The sequence below is a fragment of the Staurois parvus genome, unplaced genomic scaffold (genome assembly GCF_062004578.1).
Source record: "Staurois parvus isolate SC_StPar_1 unplaced genomic scaffold, SC_StPar_1.0 ptg000715l, whole genome shotgun sequence".
Classification (NCBI taxonomy): domain Eukaryota; kingdom Metazoa; phylum Chordata; class Amphibia; order Anura; family Ranidae; genus Staurois; species Staurois parvus.
In genome coordinates this window covers 3,078,707-3,101,714 of record NW_028318511.1, presented here as the reverse complement: position 1 = coordinate 3,101,714, position 23,008 = coordinate 3,078,707, and the positions used below count along the sequence as shown (strand labels likewise).

At 42.7% G+C, this 23,008-nt stretch overlaps 1 protein-coding gene across 1 annotated transcript in view; it reads right to left on the bottom strand.

Annotated features, from left to right (window-relative positions):
- The window catches only part of LOC149445617 (mucin-2-like), a 207,833-nt gene that overhangs the window by 34,395 nt on the left and 150,430 nt on the right, over positions 1 to 23,008 (bottom strand). The window contains exons 29-33 of the mRNA XM_089653503.1: positions 22,629 to 22,775; positions 21,163 to 21,264; positions 18,358 to 18,426; positions 18,158 to 18,222; positions 5,959 to 6,148 (exon numbers count right to left, since the gene is read on the bottom strand). Of these exons, the coding sequence (XP_089509629.1) occupies positions 5,959 to 6,148; positions 18,158 to 18,222; positions 18,358 to 18,426; positions 21,163 to 21,264; positions 22,629 to 22,775 (573 nt within the window). The remainder of the gene's footprint in view (positions 1 to 5,958; positions 6,149 to 18,157; positions 18,223 to 18,357; positions 18,427 to 21,162; positions 21,265 to 22,628; positions 22,776 to 23,008) is intronic.

Here is a 23,008-nt window from a genome sequence, read left to right as displayed (position 1 = left end):
CAGAACTTGGGGGGACCCAGACAGTAAGAGGAGTAGGAGAGGAGGAAGCAGAGTTGTAAGTGACACTGAAGGTGTGGTGAGATAGGTAAGATTCAAACCAACGGAGAGTACAGTCATGGAGACCAAGTAAATAGAGTTTTTTGAGGAGGAGGGGTTGGTCAACTGTGTCAAAGGCAGCGGAGAGGTCCAAGAGCAAGAGTATGGAATAGTGACCATTGGTTTTAGCGGTTAGTAAGTCGTTTGTGAGTTTTAGCAGAGCAGTGTCTGTGGAATGTTGTGGGCAAAATCCAGACTGAAGGAAATCGAGAAGGTTATTCTCAATAAGGTGGCAGCTCAGCCGGCTGTAGACTATAGACGTTCAAGGAGTTTGGAGGCAAAGGGGAGTAAGGAGATGAGTCTAAGGTTGCTAAGATTGGTGGGGTCCAGTGAGGATTTTTTTAAATATGGGGGTGACTAGTTCATGTTTTAGCGAGTTGGGGAAGTGATTAGTGATCTCTAGGTAGCCAGATACCATGTGATTGCTGTGGGACATCTGGACGGTTGGCAACCCTGGTGATTAGGGCATACCAGTTCCATGCACATGCGTATGCACTTAGCAGTTGTGGTCAGGGCTGCTGTAAGAAATCATGGGACCCTCTACAGCCTGACAGGATCCCCGCAAAAAAATATTAAATTGTATTTTCGCTAAAAATAAACTAGAATTATTATTATTAATAAACACAACACAATTTCTGTTAAATTTAAAAGATAAAACATTATTGAATTAATAAATTAATCTCTGTGTATGGATGAGGGTTTGGGGTTCATTGACATGTGTGCTGTAGCCTGTAAAGTGTAAAACTGATTTGTTTATAAGGCTGGAGCCGCTTGGAGCTGTGTACAGTCAGCCTACGTTATGTTATGGGGACACAGCAGCTGTACGAACACAGTCGTAGGTCATAATTTGACAGGTGTGTTGGTGCAGGTGTACAGCCCCGAACACAGACAGTGTGCATTTAGAACCACTCACCCACATTTACACACCTGTCAAATTAGGACCTGTGGATGTGTTCGTACAGCAGCTATGTCCCCTTAGAGTAACAGGTGGCTCCAGCCGCATGAACAATACATTCATTCACATGGACAGAGTAACAGTGTGATGAGTCCTTAAAGCTCATTCACACATGAGGTTGGTGGGTGGAAAAACCTCATGTTTTTGCTGAGGTTTTACCACCCACCAACTGCTCCCCCTTCTGCAACAGAGGCAGCGGCTAGGGGTGTACGCATGGCATTGCCTGCAATGCTATACTTCACAGCTATGGCAGAAATTATACCCATATTGAACAGGACCCATTCAGGTGAATACAATGCAAATGTCCCAAAACCATGTGCAAAGCGTGCTAGTGCAGGGTTAAAGCAGGCAGTGAGGAGGTATATCACAGTACCTCACCTTTTCAGAGAGCAAAGCACATGTGAATTAGCCCTTAAGTTTTCTTTAATTATTTGTACAATTTAATTACTATTATTATATTTTTACATTTTTTAACAGCTCTTTTGGGGCGCTTTGGTGAAATATTAGGGCAGTAGAGAGACCCCCAATGTCTCACTTTTGAGACAGAAAAGGAAGTGAAGATATAGATTTCTCAATTCCTTTCTCTGCAGCCTCAGCTACACTGTACTGTGAATGAATGGGAAGCACTCTGTGCTGAGTGGCTTCCAGTTTATTCACAAACTGAAGCATAGTAAACACAATTTACAGCACTATGCTTCAGTAATGACTTGGTACAGGAGCAACCTGTATCGCTCACTCACTGTGTTCATTCATTCAGGAAAGGCAGGTAAATAGGACATATTTAATCCCCCCTCTCCATCCTGAAAACGATCCCCCTGTGTGCCTGCAGCAGCTTCTGGTGTGAAGATCTGCCTTCACATGATCTTAAAATAGATACATCTGTTCCTGGAAGGCCCCGGAACATATCCAAGCATAAAGCTTTATGGAGACTTCAGGGCTATAAAAGCATGTGCGAGATAGAGTTATAAATGAGGGCAATCAGGCTTGGAATCAGAATTCCAAACTTTGAGCATCCTTACACATTGGTTTGGCTTCTCTCCTTCCATCAATACTTAAAAAATGTTCAAGCCCTGTTATCAGTGATTCTGCTTTTACAGGGGCAATGGTTTGGCTATAGGAATGTTGTAGCTCTCACTATTAGAAGCCACTATTACCTCTGCCTTCATTATTGCTAATAATACATTACAGATGTTAACTATCACAACCCTGTGATTATACATACGACATTCGATTTTTGGGCAGCAGTGATCCTCTTTAGTCAGTACAGGGTAAGGGTTCCAGGGTCGTTTACATATACTGAAGTTTAGAGGAGGGCATGTCAGGGGCGAGCAGAAAACCTTGGCCCTAGTTTTGTCACAGGAACAGTTGTGGCAGTTGTCAATCCATGTCTCTCCAGGCTGAAAAGTGAAGTCAGAAACTAGGTGATTTCCCCGAAGTATGATAATATATTGTTAATGTACATAAACACAGAGAAAATTGAAAAAATGTGTGACATGCTTGACATTGTCTGACAACACACTGGAATAATTTTATATTTACATATACAGCCTTGATACTTACATTTTTTTTTGTCCCATTAGGCCCTATGCAGCCTGCAAATAAAGATATTTTATTTATGCATTTTGTGTGATATTGAACATAGACATTCTACTGACTTTTGTATTTTTACAATAGCAAGCTTTTTCCAGCTTGTTTGTGCAGAATAGATATTAAGTGCATATACAACTGAACTGGAGAGCAATGCAAAACACATCTCCAAATGTATTACCGAGCCTGTCAGTCTTTGCATTCAATTATTTGTAATACTCATTAAAAATGGCAAGCAGAATATACATAAAACATCTGTGACGGGAGTGACTTTTGGGGGTGGGGGACCGCTTGGTCAGCTCATGTCCCCCTCATTATGTTTAACCCACCCTGTGCCTGTTAAGGGGTACAGGGTGTGAATGTGAATGTCCCAGTATTGTGTATAGTGTGTGTTCCTTTGTCTAGGCCACATGGCTGTCCATTGTCTGTTTGCCATGTGCTACCCCCCATTGTGCTGTGTCTTCCTGTCCAGCCAACTATTATGGGATGTACTGTTTGTGTATTGGTGTGGGGGTTGGTCAATATCCTTTGCCACGTGTTTCATCCCATTGTTCTGTGTCTTGGGTTGGTTGGGGTGGTTCCCTGTAGCCCTTCCTGCTGATAGGATGGGCTAATGATGTATTTCCTGTTCCTGGTTGTGTTTCCCCGCCCTCTGTATATATTCTGTGTTTTGTGGTAAAATAAAGAGTTGGCTTTATTTTACCACAAAAGAGCTGGGTGCTGTCTTTTTCCTGAGGGATTTCAAAGGCGTGGTCCATGGATGGTGTTCGGACAGGGGAAGTTGTGCTATAATGGAAAAACTCAGTGCAGTCTGGGTTCCGGTTCCGTTACATTGGTGGCAGTGGTGGGATTGTGCTTACAACTGTAAACACATCCAAACCACCTCCGGGATTCAAGAGCAGGAAAAGACGTCAGTCACCCCAGTGGAGATATGGACCTGGCATCAGAGTTCCCAGGGCTGCTACAGACTGTTCTTGCAACATACCCCAGGACTGTGTCTACGGATCAGTACCTGGAGCTCAGGCAGCGGATTTGGGAGGTGCTTTGGAGAGGAGCCGTCCAGGCTGCTGGTATGGACAAAGGCAAGTGGTATCCAACCCCAGAGGAGAGGGCCAGGGACCATCGGAATTTACGGATGCCATTCCTGGGAGAGCAACCCCAGGAGCAATGGGTGACTGAGTTGGACAGGCTGGTCCAGCAGGAAATACAACTGGACAATCGATATCGGGCTCTGCGGTGGTACGCAGAGCAGGAATATTTAGGGGTGTCAACAGAGTGCTCTCCTGAGGGACTTGACTTTGGTGGGCCTGGATTGCTGTGGGAGAGCCTTACAGACCTTTTTGTGTTTGGTGATAGAGGAGAACCTACTCTGAAGGAGTTACGAGAAGGCAGAGAGGCTATGTTCAGTCTCACAGGGGTCTCAGAACTTAAACCAGATCTGGAATACCTGCTGAAGAAAGAACTGGATCTAGAAAGGGCATACAGGCAGCTGCTAGGACATGTTCGGCAGCATGCCCAAGAGTCATCAGTGGAAATTCCAGAGACTGGGGATCTGGTAGACCTCTCAGCTGAGGAGGAACCAGCAGTAGACCTGGCAACAGGGCCAAACAGTACTGAACTCTGCCCAGCACTGGTAATGTCTCCTGAGTTCCATGGACAGGAGATGGTGAGCCCCGATCCCCAAACCCCAGTTCCAGAGGCTGGGGATTTGATTGATTTTTTTTCTGAGGAAGAACCAGCCGGGGAGCCGCCAGCTGAAGTGCTGACAACCGGACAGAGGGTCCAGGACCTCTGCCCCATGCCTGTGGTAGTTTCAGAGGCCCAGGGTGAGAAGGGAGATGGGGTTGTTGTCCTCTCTCCCCCACAGTCAGCCAGAGTGGAGGAAACTGTTTTCCCTCCCAAGCCAGGATCTGTGCACCAGGGGGACAGTGACAGTGGAATTCCATCCCAGCAGCAGATCCACAGTCTGGGAGGGGAGGAAGCCAGCCTCCCTCCCCTACGGTTAGCCGGAGCAGATGTGGGGTCCCCAGCAGAAGTGCTGGCAACAGGGCAGAGCGCCGCTGGCCTCTGCCTAGCAACTACAGCCACCACCTGGATACCCCAGGGATGCTGGGCAGTCGGCCCAGATCCCCCACAGAAGGATGAAGGCGGCCCAGCCACCCTGTCTTCTCCCCAGCGGCTGAGAGGATTTCCGGGAGAAGGACCAGTCCGTACTACTCCCCAGTGGCGGGTATGTTCTACGGGAGAGGCAGAGGTTTGCTGGGTGAGTAACGCTTGGTGGGGAACAATTTGCATGGGGTACTGTGCGGGTGCTGGCATTGAGAGACTGGAGGTGCAGAGTAACTTCAGAGTACATCCGCCTGGGATCTACTCCTGTGTTACTCTCCTGCTGAAAGGGGAGATATGTGACGGGAGTGACTTTTGGGGGTGGGGGGACCGCTTGGTCAGCTCATGTCCCCCTCATTATGTTTAACCCACCCTGTGCCTGTTAAGGGGTACAGGGTGTGAATGTGAATGTCCCAGTATTGTGTATAGTGTGTATTCCTTTGTCTAGGCCACATGGCTGTCCATTGTCTGTTTGCCATGTGCTACCCCCCATTGTGCTGTGTCTTCCTGTCCAGCCAACTATTATGGGATGTAATGTTTGTGTATTGGTGTGGGGGTTGGTCAATATCCTTTGCCATGTGTTTCATCCCATTGTTCTGTGTCTTGGGTTGGTTGGGGTGGTTCCCTGTAGCCCTTCCCACTGATAGGGCGGGCTGATGATGTATTTCCTGTTCCTGGTTGTGTTTCCCCGCCCTCTGTATATATTCTGTGTTTTGTGGTAAAATAAAGAGTTGGCTTTCTGTTTTAAGAGCTGGGTGCTGTCTTTTTCCTGAGGGATTTCAAAGGCGTGGTCCGTGGATGGTGTTCGGACAGGGGAAGTTGTGCTATAACGGAAAAACTCAGTGCGGTCTGGGTTCCGGTTCCGTTACAACATCTCACATTGGTAATTTCAGACAATTAATGTGTTTTGTAGTCTTAACATGCTGCCCGATAACACTACTTGAGATTTAGACTGCAGAGTGCAAAAGACAAAGGACAACACTGGATTTCCGACAGGAGCAGCTGGTGTACATATATTTTTTGCACTTATTAAATAGATATAATAAAACACTTCAAAATGTATATTTAACAGACCAAAGGGGAGAAAATAAGAGAAATTCATTATTTTGGTTAATACACTTTAATACAACTGGTTGTTTGAGCCCCAACACCATAATTGGGCTGGTGATGCTTTATGGAATTATCCTGAAGTCTTTGTAAATACAATTACTTACTAGGACATGTATAGTGAAAACAGCAGCCATCTTGATCATAAACCTTCATGGGTGGGATCCCATATTCACATGTAATGGCTTCCGCTTGGGGGCATTGTAGTGTAGATAAGTAAAAGGATCCATTTTCATAGCACATGGCATTAAGACAGTTGTTAGTGTAAACTGCCTGTTTGCTATAATGGCCCCATCTCTAGGGAAAAACTTTTACAGTTAGTAGTTTATCATAATTCTTGCTAATATATATATATATATATATATATATATATATATATACATATAGTGTATATACAGTATGTATGGTTAATATGTTGTAGATATTTCAGAAATAGGTCAAATAAATAACAGTGTATCATTGACAAAAGCTTGCATTTGTTGCATTTGTTCTCTGTCCTTATCAAGCATTTAATGCTTTTCAACTGTGTATATTTTTTTAATTGTCAAACACATAAGAGCTGCTTCCAGACCGCCCTATAGCAGAAATACTGCTACAGAGCGGTATGTATGTGCAAAATCACGTATATATACGTGATTTTGCATTTCCGGGTAGGGGGCGCGCATGGCTCACGGTTATCAATCACTGGGTCCCAGCTGGTGATTGCCCACCAGCGCCCAGTGATTGCCGAGCATCTCCGATGGGGAGGAGGACTGTTTTGTTTACTAACAGTTCTCCTCCCTGTTAGCTCAGGCACACTGCTTTGGATGGCTCTGCACAGCACAGCCATCCAAAGCAGTGTACTTACAGTGAAGTACACTGACACGTTCCCCTAGTAAAACACTCCCTACACACAGTTAACACTTTGATCACCCCTCATGCTAACCCCTTCCTGCCCAGTGCTATTAGTACAGTGTCAGTTCTTTTTTTTAGCACTGATCACTGTATTGGTGTCACTGGGGATGTCAGTGACACCAAGTCAGTTCCCCCCAGTGTCAGAATGTCGCAGTCCCACAATAAGTCGCTGATCGCCGCCATTACTAGTAAAAAAAATTAAAATGAAAAAAATTCCAGTATCTATACTGCCATTTGTAAATGCTCTAACTTCACATAAAACAATTAATGTACACATATTGGGATTTTGTTCTAGCAAAGATATGTAGCAGAATACATTTTGGCTTAAATTTATGACAAAATTTTATTTTTTTTATTTTTTTACTAGACATGTTTAATAGCAAAAAGTTAAAAATATAGTTTTTTTTCTCAAAATTGTTGCTCTTTTTTATAGCGCAAAAAATAAAAACGCACAGGAGATCAAATGCCACCAAAATAAAGTTACATTTGTGGGAAAAAAAATTTAATTTGGGTGCAGCATCGAATGACCGCGCAATCATCAGTTAAAGTAACGCAGCACCGTAACTCAAGAAATTGCCTGGTCAAGAAGGGGGGTAAATCGTCAAGTGGGCAAGTGATTAATGTGCTAGGAAAGATGTTTTTCACAGTCCAGTTGTGTGGTTAATCCCTTTTATTCTTGGTATTTATCTGCTGGCATGAATCACCAAACCAGCACCTAACCATAATGAAAGCAGGTGAGAGCTAACATCCACCTGGAGCAGGTGTTTATTACAGGCCAAGTGTACCATGTGGTTATGCTATGGTTTTGACTAATACACAGTTATATCTGTTTCAAACACTCCACAACACAGAGAATATCATAACCTTAATAACTATCTTTCTCATATTTCTTTAAGATAATTCCACCTAACCTAAAAACGTCCCAGTTGATATATGCTACTTAAAACGTTTTACATTACTAAAATTATGTCAACAGGACTAAGCAGAAAGTGATAGAAAATCTCCCCAATAGGGACTTAACTAAGGTTCTAACCTTTCCCCATTCTATTCAAGACAATATAAAACCTTTTACCTGTGGCTGGACTTTCAAGCTTCAATACAATCCACAAGCCACAGCAGAACAATATAACATTTCAGCTTGTGAATCTCGCTGTTAAGTCTCAGAGTCCAAATTAACATACAGTATTCCAAGAAATACGAAATTATAACTTTTTAGAATTACTGAGTGTTATCTTTAAATTATTCAAATATATAATATATATTATTACAATAAAATATTATTACAATATTTAATTTTCATTGTAAAAATTTTGAATATCTTCATTTCATACAGCAAAGACAAACTGAGTGAAGTTTTTTTTATTAATGTTCCAAAATTCTAAATTTGGCATTGACATAAAAGTTTAACTTTTTAAGATGTCAATATCCTTTTGATGTTCCTGAAATAAAGCTGTCTGAGTGAGCTCCATATTGACCCCTGGTTCACATTAGCCCGTACACTGCGAGCTGGTTGTGGGTGCAGCAATTGATGCGATACCCACACCTGCAACCACCCGCAGCCACATTGCGTTTTTCTTGTGAGACACGCAGGGGTGTCATCCATTCTGAATCCAGCAGCATGATCACGGGTGCGGGAACCACAAGGAAACCACATGGTCAAAAAAGATCATGCGGTTTCCCTGTGGATGCGTTTTGGAAAAGGTCAATGCACAAATGAATGGGCTGCTGTGCCTGCACAAACGCGGGCCGCACGGCCCGCACAGCCCACACTAGTGTAAACTGGGCATGAAAGTGGAATTCCAAGATAAAACCATCTAATCGTAAAAGTGCTCCAACCCCCTTATAACATCTAAACTAATTATGGTGTAGAAGAAAACTGGAAATACTTATCTACTTTCAGGCTGCTTTGGTCTGGTTACGTAATTGGCTCCCCTCTGTCAGTAAGCAGTGGCTTCAGGGGAAAGGATGGAGCACCTACAATGTATGGCCCATAGTAAGCTTATGGGTGATGTCGCCACTCAGGCATTCTAGCCATTGTCAAAGGACTCTAAACTCCCCCCTGTAGCTGGTGCTGGAGGACACAGCGAAGCTCACAAAACAAGACTAGAGTGGCCTGAGAATAGGTAAGCATGTTTATTGTTCTGCAGGGTTAGTATTTTCAATATTTATTCAAAATGACCAGTGACCAACTGGACTTTAGTTTCTGCAGCCGTGAAGAGGTGGTACCCCTAAAATGTCCAAAGTGTGTTAGCTGCAATAACATTACTTAGTAATAGTATTGTATCCTATGCCCTGGAAGACATGATCTTTCGCAAAATGCGTAGGAAGAAGCCTCATGCTGATGTTATTGCATTAGCGGAAGTGACCTGGAAGCTAGTTTGTTTTGCTAGCTATTGATGCACATTGTCATGCTCTTTATATGTGAGTGCATTTTAAAATGTTAAAGAGCGAGTGTGAAAGAGGACCTAGTTGCTGGAGAGTGTGATGAGGCTGAAGTATTATGAGTGGAACTACATATGGGGGTGCGTACTACAAAGGTAATCATTGGAGTTTGTTATAGGCCTCCCAGTGTTAATGAGGAGGTGGAGACTCAGCTCCTTCGAAAGGGCTTCAAGAGCTGGGACAGTGATAATAATGGGGGATTTTAACTACCTGGAAATTGACTGGAGTAATGGTACTGCAGTTAAAGGGCAAACATTTTTAAACCTACTACAGAACAATTTTATGGTACAGTTCATAGAGGCCCCAAGTAGGAATGATGCACTGCTGGACCTGGTAATCTTAAACCATGCAGAGCTTATTACGAATGTCCATATAAACATCTGGGTAGCAGTGACCATAACATGATTTTATTTATTGTTAGCTGTAAACAGCAAGCACATACTGGGAAAATAAAAAAACACAACGCAGAAATGGGAGTTCTTCAAAAAGACTGTATGTGAACACACTGCAAAATATATTCCCATGGGCAACAAGTTTAAAAGGCTAAAAATCAAACCTACATGGCTTAGAGCCAAAGTTAAAAAAGCATTTTTTTTTCTTTTTTATGAGGAGGTGAGCAAAACCTTGGATAGAGGGGTGGCGGTGAAGGTGGTATACATGGATTTTTCAAAAGCGTTTGACAAAATTCCTCACACATGGCTAATGTGTAAGGTAAAGTCTACGGGCTTGGAAAAATCCACATGTAAATGGATAGAAAACTGGCTAAAAGATCCTTTCAAAGAGTAGTGGTTAATGATTCATACTCTAAATGGTCTAGGGTTGTCAGTGGTGTACCCCAAGGTTCAGTGTTGGGACCCTTACTATTTAATATATTTATAAACGATACAGGGTCTGGGATTAAAAATACCATTTCAAACTTTGCAGATGACACCAAGCTGTGCAGTGGAATAACATCCTTACAGGATGTCTTCAACTTACAAGCTGACATCAGTGCACTGTTTAATTGGGCAACTATGTGGCAAATGAGGTTTAATGTTGATAAAAATGAGGGTATGCACTTGGGGGCTAAGAATATGCATGCATCATACATACTAGGGGGGGGGGGTACAACTGGGGGAATCAATGGTGGAGAAGGATCTTTGAGTTCTGGTAGATCACAAACTTAATAATGGATGCAATGCCAAACTGCGGTTTCTAAAGCGAGCAAAATCCTCTCTTGTATTAGAAGAGGTATAGACTAGAGAGATATCATTTTACCCCGGTACAAATCATTAGTAAGACCTCATCTGGAATATGCAATTCAGTTTCGGGCAACAATTCACAAAAAGAACATTGGGGAACTGGAGAAAGTAGTGAGAAGGACAACCAAACTGATAAGAGGCATGGAGGAGCTCAGCTATAAGGAAAGATTTGAGGAATTGAATTTATTCTCTCTTGAGAAGAGGCGATTAAGGGGGATATGATCAACATGTACAAATACATCAGTGGTTCATATAGTGAACTCGGTGTAGAGCTATTCTCCCTGAGGTCATCACAGAGGACAAGGGGGCACTCTTTACGTCTGTAGGAAAAGAAATTTAATCTCCAAACACGGAAAGGTTTCTTCACAGTGAGAGCTGTGAAAATGTAAAATAGACTCCCTCAAGAGTTGGTTCTGGCCAGCTTAGTGGATTGCTTTAAAAAAAGGCCTGGATTCTTTCTTAGATACACAGAATATAACTGGATACTAACATTTATACGTAAAGTTGATCCAGGGAATATCCAATCTTGGGAGATCAGGAAGGAATTTCTTTCCCTGCAGGAGCAAATTGGATCATGCTTAGCTGGTTTTTTTTGCCTTCCTCTGGATCAACTTGGGTATAGGATAACTTTTTTTTTTAATGGTTGAACTGGATGGACTTTTGTCTTTTTTCAGTCAGACTAACTATGTAACTATGTAATAAGTCTTTCAAGTGCGATTTTACACTATGTATTCTGTTTTCTATTTTCCTCTGAATGAATTGAAACATATAGATACTGATGGAGGAGTTGTGATGATATTATCATTCTGGGCCAGTCATCATATCTTGGCAAATGTATAGAAGATTCATCAATGGTTATAGAACCATGGATACTATATGCAGACTCCTTGTAGTAAGAGAGTCATGGCATTCTGGTATGCCTTCAGTGGTGGAGATTATCCTTTAGGTGTTGGTTTACCACTTGGATTCTGTCTGGTTTGGACTCACCAGTCTGATTTTTGGGACACATTTTTTATTAATTTATTGTTGGGAAACAGGGAGGGGGGTTCTGTCCCTTCACCTCCTGCGCCTACGTGTGCTTTGAGGTCATGGCCTCCAGAGTGCTTGAGCCCTGATATGACTTTGTGGGTCCAGTGCTGCATCAGAAGCCCCTCTAGGAGTCCCTTGAGGGACCCTCAAAGACCTGCTCAAAAATGCAGAGCTGACAAGGCTGCAGCAAAGCCCAGGAGGAATCTTCACTTTAGGCATGAGCTGAGGGATGGGGTTACTTGTGGTCTTCTGGCCTATTCCCCTCCCTCTTGTCCAGTTGGCACAGAGCAGCTAGCGATGCCCCCTGGCATTTCTACTGCTCCACAGGCAGCTCAACAAGGGAGAGCAGGTGTTGCGAGTGCCAGCCAGTTGCCTGAAGTGTCCGCGGAACTGGTGAGGTCCCCGAGAGGAGTGTGGGAGTCATCTGCAGCCAAGAAGGCGGTGAAGTGAGTGTGGTGCGTAGATTCTGGTCTCCTATCTGGTGGTGAGAGGGCTCAGTGTGGAAGAGAATGTGACAGGCTTGGGCACCATGGCAAGTTGGCGGAGGATATCGGTGGCAGTGGCCATGCAGCAGGACTTGGAGCTTCGGTAATGGCAGGCTAGGCCTGCAGGACGCAGGCAGCTAGGAGGCTCTTCCTGACCTGTTTGAGGGACAGGCGAGCTTCATTCAGTGGTGAAGGTGATGGCAACAGCCTGGTGAGTGTCCCATGTCTGTTTTCCTCTTCTGCTTTTTCTGTGCTGGTGGCAGTTGGACCTGGTACTGGCGAGTTCTTTGCTGGACAGGGGTCTGCTGTCACGGCGGATGATGATTCGGGTGTGGTGGCTTCTGGGGCTCCTGCGGCAGACTCAGGGTTAGCTTTGTTGCTGTTGGGCTTACAGGCTGTTCTGGAGTGCCTGGAGTTCTTTGCAGGTAGGGGCTTGATCATGGCTACTTGGGTATCGCAGGGCATGGCGGCTGCATAGGGGGCTGTGGTTGGGATGATTGTACTCATGGCGTTGGACATCCTGTTCCGGTCTCAGCCGCTCATAGCAGCTGTGGCAGAGGCAGCTGTTTCCGCTTCGGATACCGTTGTTCAGACGCAGTCTGCAGGGAAGGTAGTGTCACATTGGATGCTAAAGGTAAGTCTGACAAGGAAGCGGATAGAATCAGATTGGCCAATTTGGCGAAATGCAAGGTTTATTTCTGTTTTGAGGGGCTGCTAGGTGCACATCTCAAGCTGGACGTCAAGGAGAAAATATGGAAGGAGGACTACATGGAAATATTTTCTCTGCTTCCTCTGGAGAACTTTAAACTGGATAGAGGTAAGTCGGACGAAAGTAAGAAGGAGAAGAGGTGGTATTGGCTGATTCCGTGCACATTTAACAACTGGTTGTGGGCGTTTGCAATTCTGGCCAGTGTGATCGGTGAGAAGGCACCAGAGAATTTTTCTGACTTGTTCTGTTATTTGGATGCTATCTGGGAAGCCCATCAAGTCTATTGGGGACTTGCCTGGTTGTGTTACAATAAACAATTCTGCCAACACAAAGCGGTGCGGCCATCTTTGAGTTGAGACCACAACGACATAAGTCTATGGATGAAGCTCATGACTTTGGTGCAGAGAGGTAATCAGTTTTTTCCAGGGGGGGCTGGTGGATCCAATATCTCTGGACAATGGGCCAACAAGAAAAAGGGGTACCAGAACCTGTAAATCTGGAACGTTCTGCAGATTCAAACATGAGTGCTCTGGTTGCGGGGGCTCCCACTCTTTTCTCTGTTACCTTTCCAAAGGAAAGATGCTACTGAAAGAAGTGAGAACTCCGGAGAGAGTAGCAAGGATGCGGCCTTTTCTAAGTAGGTATCCAGACCGTTGTGAGGCGGCACTATTGGAAAAAGGTTTTTCGGAGGGGTTTTTGATTCCTTGCAGTCTTCTGGCCCCTCCTTCAACCACAGGTAATTTGAGATCAGCATTGGCTGACCCTGATCTGGTTTCAAAAAAGCTGGCCAAGGAAGTGGGGATGGGTCATATGTCTGGTCCTCTGGGTGTCATCCCCAAGAAGAAACCCAACAAGTTTTGATTGATTCACCATTTACCAAATGAAAAAGGGAGTTCAGTGAATGAACACATCAGTTCAGACTTGTGTTTGGTTTCATACACCTCTTTTGATGCAGCATTGCATTGGGTTCATTTCTATGGCTGGGGAGCTCTGCTGGCAAAAATAGACATTGAATCTACTTTCTGGATGCTGCCAGTGGCAGGGTGGTTATTTTGTCAACCATTGTTTTACCATGGGGTGCTTCGTCTCTTGCTTTCTGTTCAAAAGCTTTAGTTCTTTTGTTGAATTGGGTGGTTAGGGATGTGTCAGGAATTCCATTGGTCATTCACTACTTGGATGACCTTTTATGCATTGGCCCCTCCAGCTCCAAACGCTGTAGGGTGCTGTTGACTACCATTCAGCATGTGGCTGATCACTTTGGCATTCTGTTGGCCTAGGAAAAAATGGTAGGTTCCTATATGGTGCTCAGTTTCCTTTGTATCTTCACTGACACTGAGTGTCGGCTCCTGGTCAATAAATTAACAGATTTGAAGTGGGCAGTGGTCTTTGCATAAACAGGTGGCAAGTTGACATTGAATCAGTTTTATTCGCTCCTTGGTAAACTTAATTTCACCTGCATGGTTATGCCTATGGGCAGGATTTTCAAAAAACCAGTTGGCGGCCGTCACGGCGGGGGTTTGGGCGCCAGACCATCAGAGTCTCCTTACCCAGGATTATATGGTGTATAGGGAAGGTTCACATTAAATGTGATAACCTGGGAGTGGTGACAGCTATAAACAGTGTGTTTGCATCTTCGCCTCCAGTGGTGCACTTGCTGCGGCATTTAGTTTTGTCTTGTCCGTATTTGAATTCATTTGTATGCATTTCATGTTCCTGGTTGTACTAACTCCTTGGCAGATTCTCTTTCTCATTTTCAATGTGACAAATTTTGCTCATTGACTCCAGTAGTGGCACAACTGGAAGTTCCTTGTCTGGACTGATTGTGGAGGGTTGCGTTGGAGTGATGGATGAGTTAATTCAAAGGTTGTTGAACAAGGCAACATGATCTGTTTATGCTAAAATATGGGAGGATTGGTTTGGTTTGATCCTTAGGTTGGGTGGTGTGGTTTCCGAACATGATGATCGGTTCTTAGTATTGTACTTTATAGGGCGCAACTTTTAGGACAGGGTTTCTGCATCTGTGTTGTCTTGCAAGTTGGTGGATTTGGACTTTTTATTTAAGTTGATACTTAATGTGGTATGTGAAACAAAATCCCAAATTTTGGGTTGTCACCAGAGCAGGAATAGAAGGAAAATTTAACAATACAGACACTAGTCCCTTGGTTACAGCTAGTGTTTCCTTTACTTTAGGAGGATTATCTCTTTTCCTGTTACAGGACATTAAGGGAAATCTTTCCAATGGAACCCAGAGAGGGAAAAAAAACTGACAGGGGTTTTAACCTCCCTTGTTCCATCCAAAATGAAAAAAGCTTTTTCCTTTTTACTACCAGAGTTGTTTTTGCACATTTTGCATATTTAAAATAATTTTTGGCTTGTAGATTGCATAAAATTATCAAACATTGTTTATTGTCTGGAAGAAGACACCGTAGAGCAGGGGTGTCAAGCTCAATTTAATCACAGACCATATCAGCATTATGGGTGCCCTTAACCACTAGCCTACAGGGCACTTATACCCCCTTCCTGCCCAGGCCAATTTCCAGCTTTCAGCGCTGTCACACTTTGAATGACAATTGCGCGGTCATGCAACACTGTACCCACATGAAATTTGAAATAGAAATAGAGCTTTATTTTGGTGTTATTTAATCACCTCTGGGTTTTTTATTTTTTCTTAAACCAAAAACCACTGAAAATGTTGAAAAAAAAAAGTTTTTTCTTAGTTTTTGTTATAAAATGTTGTAAATAAGTGATTTTTCTCCTTCATTGATGTGCGCTAATGAGGCTGCAGTGATGAGCACTGATAGGCTGCACTAATGGACACTGATAGGTGGCACTGATGGGCACTGATGAGGAGGCACTGGTAGGTGGCACTGATGGGTATTGACAGGAATCACTGATGGGCACTGAAAGGCAGCACTCATATATTGCACTGATAGGTAGCACTGATGGGTGGCACTGACTGGCTCTGATAGGCGGCACTGACTGGCACTGTTAGGTAGCATTGACTGGCACTGTTAGGCAACACTATTAGGCAGCACTGACGAGCACTGATAGGCGGCACTGATGCACACTGATAGGCAGCGTTGACTGGCAATGATAGGCGGCACTGACTGGCACTGATAAGTGGCACTGATTGGCAGCACTGATAGGTGGCACTGACTGGCATTGATAGGTGGCACTGACTGTCACTGATGAGAGCCACTGAAAGGCAGCTCAGATGGGCACTGATATGTGGCATTGATGTGCACTGGTAGGCACTGAAATGTGGCACTGATGTGGCACTGATGGGCACTGGCAGGTGGCATGGATGAGCACTGACAACTGGCACTGATGAATACTGACAGGTGGCACTGCTGGGGCTACACTGATCATCAGGGCACACTGATCATCAGTGCTCTGATGATCAGTATAGATGTCCCCTCCGAGGAATGCCGATAACCGGCATTTCCCTGTTTACATGTGATCAGCTGTGATTGGACACAGCTGATCACATGACCGAACCGACATCTTCGGCTCTTTCCGTGGATCGGTGATTCGCTGTGTCCGAGGGACACAGCGCACCGCCGATCGCAGCGCTGCGCGCTCCCGGAGCTGTGCATGCACGGTGAGAATGGGAGGACGTCATATGATGTCCTCCAAGAACCAAGGTGAGAGAATCACCTTGCACCCGTCATTGTACTATATGGTGGGTGGGAGGTGGTTAAAAGTGCAAGTTGTATATGCAGAGTTCAGGGGTGTGCTACGTACATAGTGCAGAGTTCAGGAGTAAATGGCATACAGACTGCAGAGTTCAGGAGTACACTATGTACAGAGTCAGGATTCTAATACATACTGAGTGCAGAGTCCAGGAGTATGTGGTGTACAGACTGTAGAGTTCAGGAGTACACTATGTACAGAGTGCAGAGTTCAGGAAAGCACTATGTGCAGAGTGCAGAGTTCGGAGATACGCTGTGTCCAGAATGCAGGGCTTAGGGGTGAACTGCATACAGAGTGCAGGGTTCAGTAGTGCATTACATAAAGAGTGCAGAGTTCAGGAGTGATGTACATACAAAGTGCAGAGTTCAGAAGTACACAGTGTACAGGGTGCAGAGTTCAGGACTTCATGGCGTATGGAGTGCAGAGTTCAGGGGTGCTCTGTGTACAGAGTGCAGAGTTCAGGGTGCATTGTGTACAGTGTGCACAGTTCAGGGGTGCACTGTGTACAGAGTGCAGGGTTGAGGAAGTTGCTACATTGCGCTCCTGCAAACTAAACTTTGCTTGGTTCACTCAATCCTACACAGTACTAAATGGGACATTTCTGTGCCTGCAGAAGAGGTGTGAAACCTTCATAAATTTCCAGAGCATCAATAGGGCACCAGTCCCAGAATCACAGCAGGAATACAAATTGCAAGACTCTTTTAGCTGCAGATCCTCGAGCATGGTATACCTGATATTTTGTGCAAAATTCCTTTCCCTAACAACCTTCATAGATTCACAGTTAACAACAGCAAAACAGATATGTTTTGTGGCCAGCTTCTGCAGCAAAAGTCACAGCATAAACAATCTTAAGATGTTGGTACTAATGAGGACCTTCACATCACAGAAGGAGAGGCTGCAAAAAGGATTTAAATTCATATAAAAACTCAAGATTCTAAATTGTGGTCTAATTGTGGTCAGGAAGTTTATGTGGCACTATGATTTTAATTGCATTTCTGATCTATGGTAATAAAGCCTGTTTAATTTCAAATCTTTGATTAAGGGTACATGGATATTTATAAAAGACCCTCATTTGAGGTGAGGACTGTGTCTGGACTTCTTTACGTTGATTAGCCTAATCTTTTACAACAGCTACTTAAGTGTGTGAAGAAAAATGTTTTAAGTTATATTTCATTGCTCCTCTTTGTATCTCTGTGTATAACTATGTGAGTTTGAAAGCCATAGAATTGTATAAACTCTAAAGAAAGGATGTCAGTCATCCCAAAAGGTTTAATGCTTAATAAGTTAAGTTAATTAAAAAGGGGTATTACTTAAATTCCAAACTTTCTGCACATGACTTTTGGAAATGGGTTTTTCATATTTGAATGCCTGAACTGCTTTTTTTTGGAGCTGTTAACTATAAAGACTTAAGCTAGAGCCATGAAGGACCCATTCTATCAACAGTCCCTCCAAAAAATTTAAAAGGCACAGGAGATTTCCCTTGCTATTTTGTAACCAAGAAAATGGTTCAAAACCACTCCCCATTGAACCTTTGCACCCAGCACCACCCTTAACTCCTTTCAGACATACATATAAACTTACATAAAATATTTTATAAAGATAAAAACGCATGAGAGGAGTAAAAAGAGTATCATATTTAAGGTGTAACTAAGATGCATGATGTCCAAATATTGCCCTTGAAATGAATATCTTTGATACTCACTATATAATGCTGTGATTAAAACATTGAAACATAGGTATATTTCTGTTTGCTCCATTTTTTATCCATTTTGAATTTTGATGAGCTATGCAATGCATTAAAGAAACAAATTACCTGGATCCTGGTTTTATTTAAGCCAACAGTACTTGGAATGATCTCAGGTGATGCAGCAGCTTTCCCTGTAATAAAATATCAAATACTGATATCAAATACTGATATACTGATATCAAATGGATATGTTTATAGAATGCATTACCGCATCTATTTAGGTGCACCTGTAGTATGTTGAAGTATCTGTAGCTCTTCTGCATTACCTTTTGTGGAGACCTGGGCCTTGGGTATTATAAGTACTCTGTTGTTTTCCATTAAAAAATCCAGCACTCCTGAAAGGATAAACATAAGTTACTTTCTTGTGTTATATGAAGCATTAGTGCAGTTTTATAAAGAATTAAGAAAAAAGAAAATATAGAAAATCTTTTTCGGAGGGTTGTCAAATGGCTAAACTAAATTAGTGTTCAATCGAATTTCTGGCAGCAGAGGAATGTGATACATTTAGGAACAGGTCTCGTATCAATTTTAGGGGGAACCCTAAGCATAAAAATAAAAAAGTGGGTTCTTTCACAAAATCCACAACAGATCCCGATCTAAGCATGATTCTGTCTGGCTAGGATAAGTGTGTAACCTCCCTCCTGAACTTTACCATGCCACATGTCCTCAATACGGGGAGTTACCTTACAATGGGGAGCCCCTGGAAATCAACTTCCCCACATCCCTGGACTGGTGATTGCTGTGGTTTGTGGACAGTGTCTTATCAGAGTCCCAAAGCCCCCAAAACAATATTCCACATACTTTCCTTTCACATTGGTTCTCCTTCTGTATACACATTGGATTGCCAATTCATCCACTGGTGTATTAGACAGAACTCCCAGATTGGCAGGTTTCCATTCCAAAGTGGGCTGTTTTTAAACTGGTGGTATGAGTGTTGAACTGGCAAACCTGCAGTTACCTTGTCAGGTAGTTCTTAAACCTCTAGAAAGGTATGTATTACCACTGAGAATTTTTTTTTATCTCTTTGTTGGTTGAAGGATTCATCATAGACTTCTCCTCTCCTCCCATGGACAACACATGAAGATGTAAATGTGAGCAGTACAGGGATGCTTCTTGGCATAGGACATACACCTTTCCTTTAAATAACACATTAGAGCAAACTTTTGCATTGCTATGCAGGGCAATGCACCACCAGCACATGCTCCCCTTTTTTCCATCTGTTCTCCTTGAAAAAGTCACATTACTCAGCTTTTCCACAGAATTTTGGAAAAGCTGAGGATCCCAAATCTAGCAAGAATGCACTCCTAATCCTAAATGGGTGTTGTGCTTCAAAATTACCAAAGTTTAATTTATTGATTGAATCGCATAAGAAAAAAATAGATTTTGATTTACAAATTTTGATTTCAGTTTAGAAATTTTGCACACATGAAAACAGTGTACTAAGCCAAAAATGCTATCTCATTTTTGTATTGGTTTTCATACAGTATATTGGGAATCTGCAGCTTGCCAGACTAGTTCTACAAGTGGCTCAGCACACAGGGTAAATATTTAGATGATACATGACATTTTGTATTTGAATGCAAATGTATTTCATGCTTCAGATGGCTTACCTGAAGTTGGAGCTGGTATCTGGGTTGCAGTAGATGTTTTAAAAAGGTTTATTTCTAAAAAGAGGTTAGTGGCTGCTTTTGACATGGAAACTGATGTTGATGTTATCGTAGACCCTGTTGAAGGCACCGCAATTGTATGTGCTATTGGTATTGAAACTAAGCTTACTAAGCAAGTATGACTCTTACTACATCCAACAGATCAAGCATTAACATTGAATAAAAATAAAAAGGATTATACAATTTAGATGCTGACATGTCTGTCTTTCCTTTCCATCACTACGAACAACACCACTATCAGCCCCGCCCCGCAAGCCAAAGTCCTTGGCGTCATTCTTGACTCAAACCTCTCCTTCCAACCTCATGTCAAATCACTTACAAACACATGCAGGCTCCACCTCCGCAACATTGCCAAGATACGTACCTTCCTTACCCCAGACACCACTAAACTACTCGTACACTCCCTCATCATCTCTCGCCTTGACTACTGCAACTCCCTTCTCACTGGCCTACCCAAGCGCAGGCTCTCCCCGCTTCAGACCATCCTGAACTCAGCGGCTAGACTCATCCACCTCACCAACCGCTCCACCTCTGCCACCCCCCTATGCCTATCCCTCCACTGGCTCCCGGTTGCCCAACGCATCAAATTCAAACTTCTAACCCTGACCTACAAAGCCATTCACAACACTGCCCCTAACTACCTCACCAACCTGATTCCCAAATACCACCCTACCCATACCCTTCGCTCCGCACAGGACCTCCTTCTATCTTGCTCCCTGGTCTCCTCCTCCCACGCACAACTGCAAGACTTCTCCAGGTCCTCCCCCATCCTCTGGAACTCACTGCCCCAATCCATCAGACTGTCACCTTCCCTCCTCACCTTCAGGCGCTCCCTCAAAACCCATCTCTTCAGGGAAGCCTACCCCACCCTCACCTAACAGCCATTCCCCTTCAATCCTCCCACCACTCCATTCCCCACAGCCACTTCCTCCTGTACCACTACCCCCTCCCTCCTAGATTGTAAGCTCGAAAGAGTAGGGCCCTCTAACCCCTCGTGTGCTGTTTGTTATTTGTTGTACTGTTTTATGTATTGTCCCCCCCTCTATTGTACAGCGCTGAGCAAACCCTTTGGCGCTATATAAACTCGATGTAATGTAATGTGTCTAGCTTCTGAAACTTTTGAAAAAAACAGTGGTGAACTAATGAGCTTAAGCAAAATGTCCCAATATCTTGGTAAACTCTGTAGATATTGAATAACAGATTTTTTTTTGTTTTGAAAAAACACAAGAATGATGTAGTTATTAAAAATACAGTTTTATTTTCTGTGCTGATCTTATTCTACTATATAACCATAGTTTGCCAAACTAATTCTACTAATGGTTTTGTGCACAGGACAAATATTTGGAAGAGAGCAAAACAAATGGAATTGAAAAGTAATTGTTTTTAATGGTTCAAATGGCATACCTGAAGTTGGAGCTGATGTCTGAGTAGTAGTAGCTTCAGAAAGTTCTTCTGTTGAAATAAGGGGGTTACTGGCCTCTTTTGGTGTAAATGTTATGGTAGGTCCTGTTAATGACAATGTAGAAGATGATGGGTTGAGTGTGGGGGGCATTGTTGAAAGTTGACTGATTGAAGCCACAACTTTGGTGGTAACAGGACTTATAATAGGATAAGAAAGTAGGTATGAAACTTTAGAGGTTACCAAATTAGTTAATGGCTTAGAAAAGGTTTCTAATGTCTTCATATTTTCAGCTGTTTTTGCAGCAGGTTTTGATAGCCTAAAAGGTCTGGAAAGTGCAAACATTGATTCAGCAATTGCACGTTTTGTTGGGACTTTAGTGGTTACTTTGGGTGCTGGAAAAGCTTTGAAAGACCTTGATGTTTTAGGCATTAAGGATGATGTCAAGGATTGTCTGAAACCACTGGACACAGATATATTTGACAAACTGGTAGATTCTTCTGGTATTGAAAATGGAGTACTTCGCATTTACATTCTTGAAGTTTCAATCACTATTGTAAAAATGACCCCAAGAATGGTGGAAAAGCATGCAAAATTATCTTTACTGTGGTGACCAGAGGGATGCAAACTGAGATTTGTGACCAACCAGTGGAAGTGTTGTTTGTGTTGGTGGGAGCTAGATGTGAGATGGATCTTGATTTGTTATCAGTATTTGTATGAAAGTATTTGTTTCAGTCCTGAAGAAGTGGCATCACAGCAAAAAGCAGAAACACAGACACTGGAGTCTTCAGCCTTTTGTGATCTTCAAAAATATACACTTACTATTGTTAACAAGAAGATACGGTCTATGTATTTTTATATATTGGGTGATATTGTAACTTACTGTATACAATAAGCTTCAAACCTTATTATTTACAGGTTCAAACTATGAATCGTATATAAATTGCACAGGAGGTGCACCTGTGTTTGCGACCTGCATTTGTTGTGTCATTAACATTGGACTGATACCTGCTGCAGATTGCAAGGGCAGTGTGATTTGAACACGGTGTGGGAAACGCACACGGATTGTGGGTTTCCCTCACCACATACTAGTGTGAAGAGGGGAAAAAAATTTAGTTTTATTTTATAAAATTTTTTAATTGTAATTATTGAATGACCCTTGGGGAGTATGTTTAAAGTCCTATATATACTAAACGTTCCAACCATTTTAGAAATCCCTGATAAGATTAAAATTGATTGTGCCAGAAATTGTTTTCTCCTTCAAACCTTTCATTTAACTGAACCACTGGAGAATAGAGTAACTGACCCAAACAACCAGTCATAACCCACAGAATATAAATGGTAACTGAAATCTGACTGGTATTTTGGACAAAGAGTAGAATATTATGTCTGAATCTACAGTTTGATTATCATGTATGGAATTGTCCAATTTTGCAGTATTTGTAGAAACATAAGGAGAAGAATACTATACCCATATTAGGATCTGGAGTTTCAAAACATGACATTTCTTCTGTTCCATTTATTCCACATTTTATACTTATACAGTCTTCGGGCCCTTCTCCCAGATGCATGATATCACCAATTTTCATCAATAGCCCTTGATATTCACATTTACATGCTGAGCAGTAATTTAAAAATATGAAATTATATCAGATATAGCAAGGATGTTTAACATTTTCTAGATTTTTAGATAGTCAACTATAAACGTCTTGTTGTTATGTATTCTGCTTTATCTGATACTAAACATAATTGATATAGTAAAATTCTACCACACTATTACAACATTGTGCTCTCAACATACATTTTTTATCACGTGTCCAGCCAAAACCTTTTTTTTTAGTTCTGAATAAG